This window comes from Teleopsis dalmanni, chromosome 1, assembly GCF_002237135.1.
Source record: "Teleopsis dalmanni isolate 2A chromosome 1, ASM223713v2, whole genome shotgun sequence".
In the NCBI taxonomy this organism is placed as follows: Eukaryota; Metazoa; Arthropoda; class Insecta; order Diptera; family Diopsidae; genus Teleopsis; species Teleopsis dalmanni.
Genome location: NC_051846.1, coordinates 57,410,007 through 57,427,406, shown reverse-complemented (window position 1 = coordinate 57,427,406; position 17,400 = coordinate 57,410,007). Strand labels below are relative to the sequence as shown.

The 17,400-nt window shown below is 26.1% G+C and overlaps 1 protein-coding gene across 4 annotated transcripts in view; it reads right to left on the bottom strand.

Moving 5' to 3' along the window:
• The window catches only part of LOC119689607 (dnaJ homolog subfamily C member 5 homolog), a 140,723-nt gene extending 123,587 nt beyond the window's left edge, over positions 1 to 17,136 (bottom strand). For 2 of the 4 annotated variants that reach the window (XM_038104508.1, XM_038104655.1), the window contains exons 1-5: positions 16,961 to 17,136; positions 8,086 to 8,224; positions 7,855 to 8,007; positions 7,649 to 7,780; positions 2,247 to 2,309 (exon numbers count right to left, since the gene is read on the bottom strand). In XM_038104508.1, the coding sequence (XP_037960436.1) occupies positions 2,247 to 2,309; positions 7,649 to 7,780; positions 7,855 to 8,007; positions 8,086 to 8,224; positions 16,961 to 16,983 (510 nt within the window). In that variant the 5' untranslated portion in view covers positions 16,984 to 17,136. Of the gene's footprint in view, positions 1 to 2,246; positions 2,310 to 7,648; positions 7,781 to 7,854; positions 8,008 to 8,085; positions 8,225 to 12,216; positions 12,311 to 16,960 lie in introns of those variants that run through there. The other 2 variants (XM_038104583.1, XM_038104715.1) reach the window with 2 other exon arrangements.
• Positions 17,137 to 17,400: the final 264 nt, after the last annotated feature.

The following is a 17,400-nucleotide window of genomic DNA, read 5'->3' as shown; positions in this document are numbered from 1 at the left end:
ATGTCAAAAAATACTATAAGGAGAAGGTACTGAATTTTGGTATTTATTTTATTTATATTTTAATATTTAAATTAAATAATTATAAAAAAAAATTTAAAAAAAATTTCTTGTCTATAAAAAATGCATAATTAAAATATTTACTTAAAGCATTCAATATACAAAGCTATAGTATTTACTACATATTCGTCTAATAGAAATTTTAAGCAATAAATAACCTTTATCGGAAATAATTTCTTTATAATAATATAAAGACGTACAGATTAGTTAACAAATTGTTTACCTAGTATTAATATTCAGTTAACATTTTGTTTAACAATTTGTAATTTAAAATAAGTATTAAAATTTATATCTAAATATTAATCATTACATAAATATTTTATCCATAGTTTTAATTAATTTGTTTAAAAAAACTTTTAAGTTCAGTCATTACAGTGAAATCTCTACTAAAGAGCAGGTACTTTCTGTGGCTAGACAATTTAACTAAACCCAAAGTTTTATCATTTTAGAAAATAATGTACCGTTCTTTGGCACCACACTTCTCTTAAGCGGATAAGAACTGGTTGAAGATGAATACCCGTTAAGAAAGTTTTCACAGAATTTGCTATTAAATAGGATCGATATTTTTTGGTCAGTATATTAGCAAAAACTATGAAAAAAGTAATAAGTACAACAACTATTAGTGGAACGCCTTTCTTGAACCCAATTAGTTAGCAATGCATTCCTGTTTAAGAGAGTTATCATTGTATTAGATATTAAAGAGGATCAATATAATTTTGTAGTTATATTATTAAATTTGTTTTCACTGTGTTTGTTATTAAAACTATATCGAAATATGTATATCCCTATAATATCAGAGATATAAATAAAGAGAAAAGTACAACAATTTATACTATTAATTTATCAATATAAATATTTTATACTTTAAATACTATAATAATAATAAAGTAGTTTCGGTTAATAAATTAACAAAAGTCTATAAGATTTAAGAAAAATAAATAAAATATTACTTTATTTTAAAATATAAAAAATATTATTAATATCAATAGATATAACCACAATACTCAGGTTCTAGATTACTCCAAAAAATATAAAAAGTAAAATAGTCTAATAGGAATAAATTAAAAATAGTGTACGCGTCAATAAGGACTTATTGACTATGAGTATATTATTACAGTGCTTGCAAACATAACTTATTATATTTATTTATCTATTTTATTATAATGAAATATACATATATATTATATATGTTATTATTGTTTAAAAGACTATGATTGCATATACCTTGCTGCAAACAAGCTTGAAGCATAAATTACTATATTTATTTAACTATTTTATTCTAATTAAATATACATATATATTATATATTTTATTATTATTTAAAGGACTGTAACTATATATACTTTTTAGAAAGATATGTTTTTTTGTACCAACCAAAAGTCGATATAATGAAAATATCGTATTTTACGATATATGCAATAGTTTTATATGTATTAATTCAATTAGCAAATTGATTATTTTTTTAGCTAAATAAATCAAAGGGCTATAGCATACGATATTTATCATAAATGTAACTTTTGTAATTACGTTTAAATGATAAAATATCGCTACTATTATACCCTACCTGTCTATAGGTATTTAATTTTTTGAGAATCTTAATCGCCTATATATGACTATTATTACATAATATATAAATATCAGGGAGAAGGACCTAGTAGTTTAGTACCTTATGCTTAGTTAATTTTAAAATAAATTTTAGTGTTAACTCGCAAATTATTTAATAAATAAATATATAGGGTCTGATACATTTACGATATTCTACGAAATTCCACGATATTCCAGTAACTAAAACAAGAGTTTCTATTTAAACAACCTTTGGTATAGAATTGCAATTATAAATATTTTAAATATTAGTAACACAATTTCTATTAGACAAATTCAAAAGAAACATACCGGTTAGTAAACACCAATAATAAACACTAAATTTATTAGTAATAAAAACTACAAATAAAAAAGCGGCATAATATTTTACCGAAGTAGGTTTCCATGTTACTTGGGTTGTTCTTATTACCAGCACCTATGTTTTTTTTACAATGTATTTAATGCTTGACAATTTATAATGATTTTTGTTATTTTTGAGATAAACTTGTTATTTTTGAAATAAACTAAAAAAATTAACTAAAAAGATTGAATAAAGCTTTTATTAGTTTTGAGTTATGATTTTTTATGTGAGTTGGGAAGCTACTTACAATACGAGGTGGTTGGCCCATATTCGGTGGATTATCTCTAGCCTCTCTACCTCCATCGGGGCGCTATGCGTGATCGAATAGAAGGTTTACATAATTCATAAACGAAAAATAATAATTGTACAAAAATTTTAAAAATGATGTGTGTTTTTTTTTTGTTTTAATTTTTGCGAAGCATAAAATATTTTCTTTCTTTCGTATGAGAAAAAAACAATAGACGGTTAATGAATATTTTTTTATATAAACTTATATTAGATATAAAAATTAAACTATATTACTAAAAAAAAATAATAAAATTAATATTAGTTAAAATCATAAAATAAAGAAAATTAATAAAATCAAAAATAAAAATAAATTTAACAAATCTTCAATTTTATTAAGTTAAATTTAAAAAAAAACAAAAACAAGAAAATTATATTTCAAATTTGCATAAAAAAATTTCCAATATTAAATTTATATTAATTTCAATTAAGAAATGATTTCAAACATTAGTTAAACTTAGATTTATTTTTGATTTAATAATTAAAAAAGATTGATGATTTTCGTGAGGAAAACATATACATAAAGCAACAAAATATAGAAAAAAAAAGAAAAATTAAATTGCTTATAAGAAATGAAAAATGTACTATCACGATAAAGTGTTGACAGCATAGTATTGAAAAAATATATATATAAAAACAAATTTAAAAAATATTATGAGTGAGAATAAATAAAATTTATTATAAATTGATGTGCATTAATTATTGAATGATATACTTTAAGATATATTAATAAAAATAATAATATATAAAGATATATTATTTTAAATATAATTGTAAACTAAAAAAAAATTGCTACAAATTATTAAGTCACCTATATTAATAAAAATAAAAAATAAAATTAAAATAAAAAATAAAATTAAAAATAAAAAATAAAATTAAAAATAAAAATAAAATAGAATAATGTAGAATAGAAGTTTTTTGTCATAGACTCATATATTTCATTATTTAATATTACTGTTACAAAAAAAAATATATATAAAAATCTAATTAACTTTTTTTAATCAAATTACTATAATTATTATTATTATTTCGAAATTTAATTTAATTTTAATTATAAACTATTTATTATCTAAATTCTATGCAAAATACTCTAAAATGCTTTAAAAAATTTTTTCATTATATATACGAGTATGTTTGTTGTAATAGATATCATCTAATTTTAATTAGTTTGAGATTAAATATATTGTATTAGATAAAATTTGAAAAGGGCACTACAAAAAAAAAGTACGAGAATACATTTTAATAACTGTCACCTGTAAGTTACAGCGGAAAGGCGAGCAAGGTAAGTTATGACTAATAATATCGTAGAAGATTTAACATATATAGAAAGGTTTAACGGTAATTTTCATATGTCTTAAGCAATAATTATTAGCTACTGACAGTGCCATTACTAGCACTATCAAGACAGGGGATAGATATAAATGGAGACTGTGTTATTGTTTTTGTTGTAATTTAAGTTACGAGACGTTGTAGTAAATCTTTAAATATAGATGAGTTACAAAGTAGATTAAAATAAGAAAATAATAAGTTTGGTTGCAGATTTTGTAAGTTTGTTTCTTATTATTACTATTAACTTCTATTATTGCTCAAGAACATTACTATATGAATAACCTGAAAGCAGATATTAATTCTATTAAATGCGTTGGATCCTATAGCAGATATCGTATTTGTTGTCAAACAAATTAAAAATCTGCTAGGTGGTCATCACTCACTGATAGGGTAGTTTGTATTATAACGAGAATTGGAGAGGATTTTTAGATTTTAAGAGAAGTCGCAGTTGTAATTCGGCGCTACAGTATTTAATTATAGTAATCTCTATAACCCCTCTATAAAAAGAAGATTATAGAGGAATAAAGAAAGAAGATAATAGAGTAGTAGAGAAAGAAGATAATAGAATGTCTTGTTTTTGTGCATCATATGAATGTTTTTGTAAATGGATAAGGTAGTTTAACCGATAGTCGTGGATAGATGCGGCAGTTACTAGTATACAATAAACATTGTTGTGTGTGCAAAAATTCTTAAAAACATATATTCATGAGATTTAAATTATTTAAAAATTGACCTATCATATTGATGATCATACTGCTGATCATACTAATAGATCAATAACAGGAGCAGGAACCAAATCATTATGTATTGCGCTTCGACGCAACCTCGAATATTGAAGTAAAAACTATTATTAACATAAAAATTTGATAGTTTATAAGATAATGATAATTAGTTTCATGAACAGCTAAAAAATCTTTTCATATGTGGTACGAGAGAAGCTTCCAATAAAAAGGCATTATGGGTAATATTTCTAGTTTATAGAATAGAAACGAGACGAATCGTATTTTCTAAAAAATTTCATCTCTAAATTTCGTATCGCAAAACAATAAAAAAGAACATTACATCACATTACAATATATACGTTTAGTGTGTACACTTGTAATAGAGAGTATTAACCGCGGCTGTGAATATATATTTTTAATAAATATTTTGTGAAAGAAGTGAAAAAGATTTTTGTGTGATAAGCAAATAATTCAGTTGTTTTTGTTTAAAAATAAAAAAAAAGGTTTTAGGAAACAAAATAAAAACAACAATAATTAGTATTATAAAGTTTTCATGCAAAACTAGATGAATCTGGCAGTCTTAACCTTAACGACCTTAAATACAGTCTAAATATATATAAATCGGGCATTTATAGAAAAGAGAAATTGATCGTTTCGCTTTTAGAAAAAAATTTTGTATTAACTATATTATATTCCGGTTATTTGATTTAAGGTAAATCTTCTAGATACGATAATTTCAACGTCAAATTAACTCATAATTATTTTAGTTAGTTAGTTCTAGTCGATTTTGCAAATAAATATTTAAAAAAAAACGTAGACTTCATTTATTTTTTATAATGCAAAAAAATATTTGCGTCAGCGTAAATTTTATTTTTTTTAGTATGAATCAATTATTTATATTGTGTGAAAAATATTATATATATATAACGTACCGGCCTATGAATAAATTATCCATATACTAAACAGTTACTTATCACGCATATATACGTTCAATCTTGATGTACGTTCCAACAGTACCTCTACCCTATATGATGATGCCTATACTTTTTTTCAAACTAAGTGCATACACAAATTGGTCCGCTATTGATTAATATCTCTGAACAGTTTAGATAGTAAGATTCCTCCACCTAAACGCAGGTTAGATTTAACATCCCTACTCTCTTCCTACCCTATGTTAATTTTCCCATTCGACCCTATTGTACCATTTCTTGTCAACCTTTTAGTTGATTTTAGTGCACCTGGTTAGCACTTTCTTTCAATTTTTTTTTTTAGTTTTGTTTTTGTTCTTATGTACGATATGAAAATGCTGAAGACATCTGTAGAGGCGGAAACATAAATAGTTTACAAGAAAAATAGGTTGGTTGGGACCGGGTATAAAGGCAGGCGTAGGTCATATGGTATAAAGTAAAATAAGTAAATTTATATGATTCTAATTGAAACTATGTCAAATCAAGGTAAAATAACATTGTTACATAGCTCCACAGAAAGGAACTACAAATCAATTTGTGAGTTTAGAGATTTGACAAATAAGCGACGTGATGAAAAATAGAACTTCTGCTTAGTTACATTGAGAAGGGAGGTGTTTATACGTGACAAGTAGCTTCTTAGCAGTTGGGTATATAGTAGTAGTAGTAGTAAGTAAGTTCTTTTATTTACAATTGTGAAATTATTACATATTAACAGCTATTTTAACATTTAACTTATTTTACATTTTAATAATGTGTAACATAGGAACTACAAATTATTTAATACAATAACTATAAAGTTGTCTGTCTATAGTCAGTTGGCTATATAGTCAAACTTAATTGATTCAGTAAATCATATTGATGGTGTTTTAATTTCCACACAAATTTTTAAAGTAAAATAAATTATTTTATAAAATAAATTGTTTTATAAGGAAAATAATATATAAATGAAATAAAATAAATAAATAATAGTTACAGATCGAAGAATACATTGAAAAATACAAAGAAAATCTTATTTTAGTATATTCAATAAAAGTTCCAGTTCTACATCTCGAAGCTACTGATATATTAATTTCCAATATAATAGATGAATACAAACATATATCTTCGTACATGTACAAGCATTATTCTTTTAAATAAGTTTATTATAGAACCAAATGAATTATAAATATGAAAAATAATTAGCAGAAGTTAAAGAATAGGCACTATTCCTATTTCTTTGGCACCCTAATTTTAATCAAAACGGCTATTTCAACCAACTCTTTCTATTATATAAAAAGAGAGTCATATATGGTATCAATAGAGGGTATCGAGATATCAGAAGGTTTGATATATTTCTGCATTGAAATCTGGGGCGTCGATTTATTACCTGTTATTGGTGTATTCAGTGTGTTTGTTGTATATACTAATGGGCTTTAGTTGTCTAATCAATGTTTTTATGTTTACAACATGAAATTTTATCTTTTCGATTCTACTGAAATATATTGTAAAACTGGTGTGAATGAAATTGGAATCTCGCTAAAATGTAATACGGTTTTCCGCAGTTGGAGACTAAATAAATGATGAAAAAATTTAACTAAAACTATGTTTATAACTATAATGTTATCTATTAATAGTTTATTTAAATAGTATAAGTAAAAATAAAGAAATCAATTATATGTTGATTTTATATATACAATTGTTTACCTGTAAAATATGAGCTTTTCTGTATTACTTATAGCAACAAAAAAATTGTTTTACACAACAACAAAAAAATGATTATTGTTATTTTTAATAAGTAATATTTGACAACTACATATAATATACTTACCTTATAATTTAATGATTATATACAAATATAAAAAAACATGCAAAATTATGTTATATATGCAGATATATGCAAATAAACAAAACCAAAGCTTTAAATAAAGTTTTCACTTTTCAGCAACAAACAAAAATTGGCAAATAAAAGTGTTTAAGTAAATTGTCACAAAAATCATCAAAAAAGTACAAATAATTAATAATACCAAAACCAAGCACCTTCTCCATTAAAATATAACTTCTTTTAATAAACTGTTTGACTAATAATTTATTACTTAAGCAGATTGAACTAAGAAAACACGGGTTAGAAGTACACAAATGTTTAGCAAATATATAACAGCAATTGATAGGTTTTTACTGGCAGTTTGTTTACAGTGAATTTTGATATGTTTGAAAATTGTTTATACATTTCGTTTAAATAGCATAAAAATATATTTTTTTCTTTCTGGTTTTAATTGAAATTTGATTTTCTTGTTTTTTTTTTTTTTGCTTTATATATACTTAATTTTTTTGTTTTGAGTATAAAATTCAACAATTGTTGCACTTACGTTCAAATGAGAGTACTGATCATGGGACTCGTTTGCTGGTGGTTTAAATTTACCACAACAGAAATTACAGCAGCAACAACAGCAGCAGCAACAACAACAACCAGTTAATAAAGTACAACAAATCACAAGTGCCTATAAAAGAAAAGATACATTTTTAATTATTTATTTATATTCTAAAAATACCACAAAATAAATATTTCACATACCTTAACGGCCGGTGATGTTACCACAAAGTATGCGTTCACATTTTCTTCCCCGAATTGCTCAGCTATATAAAGACCTAATGAACCATAATTATCGTAAATATTACGCTTTGTTTGATCGCTCAGTATTGAATGTGCACGATTTACTTCTTTAAACTAAATTCATATTAAATGCGTATACATATTTTATTTATAAAAACTGATTCAAATTATTTTATTTATTATTATTATTACCTTTTCGGCAGCCTCTACATTGTCTGGATTTTTATCTGGATGGTACTTTAATGCAAGTTTTCTATAAGTCTTTTTTATTTCTTCAGCAGTTGCTGTTTTAGGAAGTCCTAAAATTTCATATAAGGAATCACCAGATGTGCTAAAATTTAAAAAATTATGTATATATTATTAATAATGAAATATTTGATATTTAATATAGTTTTCATATAGGAAATATTATTTGCAATTTGTAAATAAAATCAAGTTTTTCAATTCTGTGCACAATCTAATCAAGCAAAACAAAAACACAGAATAAATTTAAATTTATGCTACAGTGAACGCTCACAAACTAGAACTGCTAGATATTAGAACGCCCAGAAATTAAGACCTAATTTCGTCATGCATTGAATGTTATGAAGTTAGAACTTTTTCTATGTTCAGAAGGTTTTTTTTTTTAAGAATTAGAAGGTTCGAATAGAAATAAAAAGACTACAACAAAAAATTTTAGTTAATTCATTGAAATTTGGCTGAACATACAACGCTATTTCGAATACTCATCATCAGTGGTCTTAGAAAATATTCGAATTTCTTTTTAATTAGTTCATAGTCCGTATATAATTTGTTTGGACTGCAAGTGCCAGACTTGGAACTCGTGCCTGTCAAATTGGAAGCAATGATTAATTGTTTTTTCATTTTTTTGTCACTTTTTAAGTGACACTCACCAAAGCACTTACCGTGCTTAAATTAGAACGAGCTTATAAACCTCAGCTTTATTTGGAAACACATGTTCAACGAATTGTAAGTTAATTTTTGAGATTGCCTATTTTTATTTCAAAGCTATTCTTTTTGCAGCGACATCTGTTATGCATTTTTTTACGTATTATAAGTAAAGCACCTTTTTGGTGCCATTATACAAAGAAGCTATGCAAATATTACTCTACAATTTCGTTAATCGCAATTAGGAAAAGCTGAACAATATTATATTTTATTTTTCATATTTCCTTTTTTTTTCTTAATTTTTTTATACGTTGCTGATAAACTAAATAAATCTGAAACAGGGGAATTACTTTATACTTAATTTGTTCTAATGCGATAGTTGAAAACATTCGCGATAGTCATTTTCACATGACTAATCTTCCGGCCCTACATAATGAAATTAAGAAATTAATCCGAAACAACAAAAATCACGGGTTATTATAAGCAAACCAGAGATTTATTTTAATTATATAAATAAATTGTCTGGAAAAAAACGACAATTTAATAAAACAATTCGGAAATTAGAACGAACTGCAAACAAAGTGTTTCTAATTTGTGAGCGTCTACTGTGTATCAAAAGTTTTTTTTCAATTCTATAAAAACTCAAAGAATGTTCATATTTAGGTATACCAACATTTTTGTATATTTAATATTATTTATTATAAATAGTGTGAAAGTAAATTTTTAAGTTATGTTGTTTATTTACTATTTATGACCAATAATATTAAATTTTAATTTTAACAAATTACACTTAATTTGAAAAAAAAAGAAAAAAAAAATACAACCCTCAACATTAAATACTTATCAAATTAATAATTAACTTTTAAAATTGCAATTTTTAATAATTGACTAGCTATGGATTGTTTAACACAAGCGAACATGTTTCTTTAAAATACCAGTCCTCAACTCAACCGAAATGTATACATTACACAGTGGTAAATGCAATGCCAAAATAGAATAAAAACTGTCACTGGAGACATAAAATATTACAGCGATAACAATAGTGTAAAAAGTAGTGAAAGGACAAGTAATCGTAATTTTGATTCTTATTTTGCTTATTCGGCTTATTCCACTAATTTGGTATCAAAATCAAGTTAAAATTAAGTCAAAAGAGCTGAACTAACAAAATTACAAACAAATTTACAATTACTTGTATATGTGATCATGTGACTGTGCCCATTTTTTAAATAGGAGAAGATCTAAAATCTTTGGGGTCCCTTTTCTTTCCGACCTGACCGAACTGTAATCCTGCAAAATCAGGGACTTACCCAAGTTCATAAAACTGCCAGGTTGGTTCATCTTTACCTAATGCGGAAGTCGTTGTCTTTCACCGTTGATCATAAACTGACATTTAGACTATATGTGAACAAACTCCAATCCTGTGGTACTACAATGGACCACTATTTGAGCTCTAGTGGGCTTTCTTGGGTACATGGCTGCCACTACAAGCTAAATTAATATTACCTGTGCTATTTGAATAGCCTGTGCCAGCGATACGCAACAAAACCTTACAAGCTTAAAAATCTAGTTTGAAAAATATTAATAATAACGCACATTTGTCAAATTGTTGACTTCTTCGCGGAGGATGTAGTCGATCAACAAGACAATATTTCGACCAAAAGAATATTTCATTCAAGATAATATTTTATCTAAACTGAAAATAAAATTATAATTGGATATTAACACTAATACCTAGTCTTAATTTAATTAAAACTATTAGTCACAACACCACAAATGTGGTTTCTTTATGATTCAGATTAAATCATAATCTAAATATATAGTTATATAGTTTTTTGTATAAATATTAAACCCACAACTATTTGCCAAAAGACTATTACATTTACAAAACGTTACTGCCATTTACTATAGATTGAAATCAAGATAAACTTTCTAAAATGACGAATGTGACACAAATCGTCAATTTTGATCACTATTGCCACATGATTACAAATTTTTTTGTCACAAAATTGAAGAAATGAATATAGTTTTAACAGGACGTTGCCATAAGTCACACAACACCTCTTATTTTTCCAAAATTTTTATTTTACGTTTTAGTATGTAAATTGACTAACAAGATCATGTGATTTGTTATTACTAGATTTTTACTTGTGAATATAGGAGGGATCGTGTTTATGCTGGGAATCTTGAAATTTTCAACGCTTTAAAAACTATGGCCAACTATAAGTTGACGCTTTTATAAGCTATGTCCAACTATATGTCGACCCAGTCACAGAAAATAACCTTAAAATAATCCACTACTGTCCGTACTGTTAGATGTTTTCTGGAAGACATTTGAATGATGTTTTTTACACCTAATGGTGAGGTTCAAACAATATATTAAAATAAAAATTATACCGAAATGTCAATCACAAGTGTGCTTTATTTACGGTAGCTTTTGAAATAACTGAATTGATAATTCTATATTAGAAAAAAAGAAAGCAGCTTCTATAAGTTGTGTGCAATTCGTAAATATGAAATTTTTTGACCATGACCACTCCCTACATACTTTTCCATAGCAAGGTAGCAGCTTTAGATCAAGCGAATAACATAGTACTAATTGATCCCATGGTAAAAATTTTGATAGAAAAAGAATTAATTCTCTCCTCGAAACGTAGAAACATTATGTTTTCAGTACAGATCGGTTAGATAAGCACATTTATTGAATTTAAATAATTTCTGTGGTTGTAAAGGCAACCGTCGACCTGGAGCGCCAGCTAAAACTTGGAGGAGGACAATTGAAGAAGAGCTAAGAGAAGCCCATTATTCCTGAAATAATATCTGCCGAGAATTAAATAACAGAATCCGATATAAGAGGATGGTAGAGGCCTACGTTCCACTGGGAGATAAGGATAAGAGAAAGAAAAAATAACAAGAAATAATACAATAAGTAATGAGAATATTAAAAAGTACTTGATATTTTATGTACTTCACGGTTTAGATAATAATAAATATAATATAACATTAAAATTTTTTAAAGAATAATGCTATTATTCATACTTATAATGTCTCGAGCTTTCTGACTGTAGTTAGCAAACTTTTAATTATGACAGAGGTTAAAGAATGCTAAAGGCGTTGTCGTGGGCTATATAATATAAATTATTAACAGATAAGCATTAAACTGTTACTTTTCATAAGAAGTGATTGTTAAAGTTTACGGATAGATAAGGCGCATAAACAAAAATATATTTAAAATACACTCATGTAAAAACTAAATAGAAATGTATTGAAAAAATTAGTCATTGCATGAGTAATTTTGTCAAAAATGTCAAGGCTGCGAGTAGAAAATAATTTCTATCGTCCTTCAAAATCACATTTGAATAGTTTCACCTACAAATACTTAAAGAAATAGTCGATTTTTAATTTAAGAAGAACTAAAAACATTGTTATAAATACTACCTTAATCTTCTTGGATCATCCATAGAGACGTGTGGTCAAATCTTGCATTCTACACATTTCGTTTATTATATATTTAAGGATACTTTAAGAATTCATTGAAAATATTTTTTTTTTTAATTTTAAATATATTTTATATTTTTTTTTTATATTGTAATATTATGACATTTCTTTAATAACATAGCTATTTATTTTTTTTAGGTAGTTAATAGTAATTTATTATAAATATATCTTTAATCAAACTTTGGGTTGTGTTTTGAAACAAATATCTTATAAAGTTGTGCAGGAAAACAAGTTCTTTAAAAAGAAATTAACATATTCATCGAACATTGTAATATATGTAAACATTCGAGCAGTACGTTTTATGGTACTACAACTTACATCTCAATTATACAATGTAACAAACACAAAGTCTCAGAAATATATTATTATAAATCTTTTACCTATATGAATTATAATATACTTTATATTAAAAAACCTTGTTCTTTTAAACTTTTATAGATTAAACTAAAGTGAAGTATTTTATAAAATGCATTATTTTAAAAAATTTATTATTATCACTCTACCTATAACTGACTCACAAGTATGTGTTCCCTGACTCACCACTGTAACAGTTGTCATATATCCGTCATCGCTGATAAACTTAATAACCATGTTATGGAGTCAGTCATAAGGCGAATAATCTCGTCAGTTTCATTCATTTTCTGGTCATGATCGTAAAGACATGTTATGTGGACAGTCAAATCTCAATATTGTTACTATTATTTTTGAACCTATTGCTTGTGCTAAAATTTTGTATGGATGTACTCTTATTCATGACAAATTCAATTTGCAAATATAAGCCCACTTTCCTGAAACTCCATTAACTAATAAGCCACAAGCATTACATTGGTGCTAAATCTTGAAACTAATCTATTGTCAATGATTTTTGGAAGAAAATGGAAAATTTAAGTCAGATGACAGAAGAGTTTGTTTTTATTATTTATAACTGTTGCAAGTGTTAATGAATAAATTTAATTATTTAAAAAAAGTAAATTATTAATAAAATTTGTGAAGATGACTGACAGGTGAGTAATTGTGAAGAAGTCATTCTTTAATTATTTATTAAGAAATTTATAATTTCTGAATTATAAATAAAGAATATACTGTATAAATAAATTCTAACCACAATCGTTGCAAGAAAAATAAAACAGTGTTTAGTATGGTTATTTAGCATTAACTCTTCTTCTTCTTCTTGTTCTTGAGTTAGTGCTATTACGCACTTTCACTCTATAATGGCTGGGGGGCTTATCACTACCCCACACTAGGCTTTAACTAGGCTAAGAAATCATATCATTTATTTAACTTTTAATTGATGATGGACCTTAAATCAGCATATCTTCCTGAGAATCCAGAAATGGACTTGAGGTTTGTTAGGGCGGGGTTAAGTGGCGTATCAACTTTAGTGAATAATTTTAGAGCTCTGTCTCTGATATATATTTTCACTAAGTCAATCCTAAGATCTCTATGTATGTCTGTTGATCTAATATACCATGGAATCTTAAACAGTCTTCCTAAAGCCAGGTTTTGAGCTATCACATTAACTAAAGAGTGGGACCTATTAAAAATTTCAAATATTTGGTCAATGCGTTGCTCTCTTTGATTTTCTTCTTATTTCACTATTTTTCTAAGTTGTCATGGATAAAGCCTAACAAAATGTATGCTTATATATAAATTCAAATATAATACATAATGCTCAACAAGAACTCTATTGTAAAATAGTCTGTAAGTATTTTTGTATTTACATGTATTTATCAACCATAAATTTGTATAAAATTTTTTTAGTCATCATATGTTTATTGATTTAGGCAATGATGCTAAATTATTCTTAAGCAACCAAAAGCTGTTCTATTAGATCAGGGCTGTCCAAAGTATGGTCCGCGGGCCATATTCAGTCTGCTGCTAATGTTTATGCGGCCCACGACATGTTTCTGATCTACCAAAATTACGCAAATTTTTGTTTTTCGTTGTGTACTTTGGTAAAATTACATTTTTTTATTTTTATGGTATACCAAATAAATGAATTTAAATTAATAAATTAATAACAATTAATTTAAGATTATAACCGTGTTTTTATTTCTCTCGAAAACAACTATGAACGTATGTATATGCTTCTGCGGCCCTCCAATCTGTACAGTGATTTGTATAGGCCCGCGATCACATCTGTTCTGGACAGCCCTGTATTAGACGCTTCATATCAAAAGAATACACATATTGAATACATAATAATTAATTCTGACCATACCTAATATTTTTACAGCACCTAGTGTTAGGTTAAGTTAACCGGACAAAAACCGGTTAAGTTCGAATTATATTCGAAGAATATTCGCGTTAATGTGTGGTTTCTTATGACTGATACAAACTACATAAGTATAATTTTAATACTGCTATAAAATTTTTATTTTAGTTGAAAATTAATAATATACAGAAACAAGAAAAGAATGCACCTGTGGTATCACATAAAATTAATTGACAACAATGCATAACATTTAATTCATAAGCTTCGTATTACTTTGTGTAATTTTTGTGTGTAATAAATCTTCATGCTTGTGTAAATATTTAATTTTAATATAAACATGAAGCGGCAACGCACGATGTTTGCCGGAGATAAGCAAAATTTATTCAAATTATTATATTATATGTATATATTTTTATTTTGCTACTAAGAGTCACGTTTATTTTCAAAGATAAAAATATTTTACAAATTTATATACAATATTTTAATCACATTTAACAGTTAACAGCTGTTTTAATTTGAGCTAAAAAAATACGTAAATAAAAAACTAAATTTTTTTTCTTTTTTTGTGTAATTTTCAAGAAGTTATCAACGTTTTTATGTGATGACTAAGACTGCAACAACAAAAACAACAACATGTAGACTAATGGACTCAAATACTGATTGTTATATTATAATGCACACAATTACAATAAAAATAAAACGTTAGAAATGAAAATAAAAATGCAAAAAACTACGTCAACAAATTTCGCAGTAGCAGAGGCAGAGGCAGTGACTGTGACTGTGGCAGTTGCATATCCACATCATTGACATTGAAAGCCAAAAAGTGAGGGATGGTGCAGGTGGGTGGAAAAGAAATAACTGCGAAATTTGTTACAATTGCAGGAAAGAAATGCAGAGTTGCCAATTTATGGTAAAATTTTGTAAATGCTTGCTTATATTCTTTTCTGCCATAAATTCTTCTTAATGGACTCTTGCTTGTGTTTCATTTTTATTCTTTAAGGGAAAATGATTTTTAAGTTATAATTTTCCTAATAATATGCAATTTTATGTGACCTTGAAATATTTTTTAGTTCATTATTAACTTCAGTTTTAATTAGTCGATTGTAATATTGATAATTTTTAATTAAGTAATAGAAAACACTGGAATATTTGTAAAAAATTAATTTTAAAACGCAAAACCAGAGAGCAAGTATTATAATAAAAAACAAGAATTCAAATTAGTGTAGAGTGTATACTATAAATTAAAATAATTATTGTTAGAATTAAATTTAAAAAGATGTGCACTGACGTTTAGGAATACATAATACTTAAAGTTTAATGTTTTTTAACTGAGCAACGAAAATACTTTCTATAAACTGTAAAATAAAAGATTTTTAAATACCTACTACCATAATGTTTATAGACAGAAAATTACTCATATTTTATTTACTTTTATTATTAAACATAAGAATTTGTGCAAATAAATATGGAACGTTCGCTATCATATTAAAAAGCAAACATAAAAATTAAATCTTCTGTAAATATAAGTATTATAAAATGATTGAATTACTCAAAGAAACTGTAAGTACGTGATGTACTGCATAAAATAGTCATATAATATTTCAGATAATACTTAATCCTCTTTTCAGCAAAGTTTTCACAAAAGCGATAATGTATTCGCGTGCCACATGGAATGTAAATTATTAAATGTGAAGGGTTGTTACAAGAGGAAATGCAAAAATTCTACAAAAATCTAAGATAAGTAATTTTACTGCATACAAAGCAAATAGAATAAGAAAAATCTTTAGAAAGACTAGAAAAAGTATTCGGTAGGTGCTGTGCTGTGAATTGTCTGAGTCTTGTGTTGTAGACAGAAACAACAAGGAAATTTGAAGAGGCATTGTTGCTGCGTTGCCATAATGATGACGACTTCGCTAATCTATGCCAAGTAAATTCCAAAAGTACTTTTTTACTATTTCAGTGATAAGACAAGCAATCATTAATACTTTAAAGCACCAGAACATGTCAAGAACATTAAACAAGTCAACACCTTTTTGGCTATTAAAACATATAAAGTTTAAATATGTTAGTTATCAAATTTAACAAATTTGTTATTTTACACTATCGAAAGTGTTAATAAAATTATTTAATTTGTTTTGCAAAAAAATATGAATTGCAATTATCATAATTCAATTAACAAAAAATATTGGTGAATATTTTTATTTTTAATCGACACATTTAAGAAAATTCGAATTAGTATATAATATATGAAGTTTTGACTTCAAAGTCCATTTTTACGTTTTACTACTTTTCAATTTTGTTTGTGGGAAACAAATTATCCTTCGGAATTTTCTCTGTCGCGGAAAATCAATTAACGCCGACTGCGCTGCCTATATCTACGCTATATACATGCCCGCCGCCCTTACGTAGAGCATTTATTTTAGTCACTTTTTCTTAAAATAATGTGGGTAACAAATTTTTATAACTTACGATAATTTTCTCTTTTCATTCATTTTATTGTAAGTTCAATATGTTCTTTTAAAAACAAAACAAAAAACACTAATTGATGAATTAACACAATTTATTTTCTGCAAAAATAGTGTGGCTCTTGTACGAGTTATCAGCTGCCCGAAAATTCTTTTTCTTTATACTGAACAGCAACTAAATTTTTAGGGTATCCAAAGCATATATATTGAGAAGTGTTGACTAATTTCGCTTTTCGATGAAAGTCTTCAGTGTTGGAAAACCTTATCCGTATTTTGTAAATACATCTACGGTCCTGTGCGAGTTCGAGTAAGTTGAAATAAAGTAAAATTAAAATACCTAGGGATTTTTTGCCCTGCACTTATGTAAATATTTATTTATTTTTTTATCGCACTTATTTATTATTTTTGGTTAAAAGTTTTCAAATTTATTTATTTATTTATTAA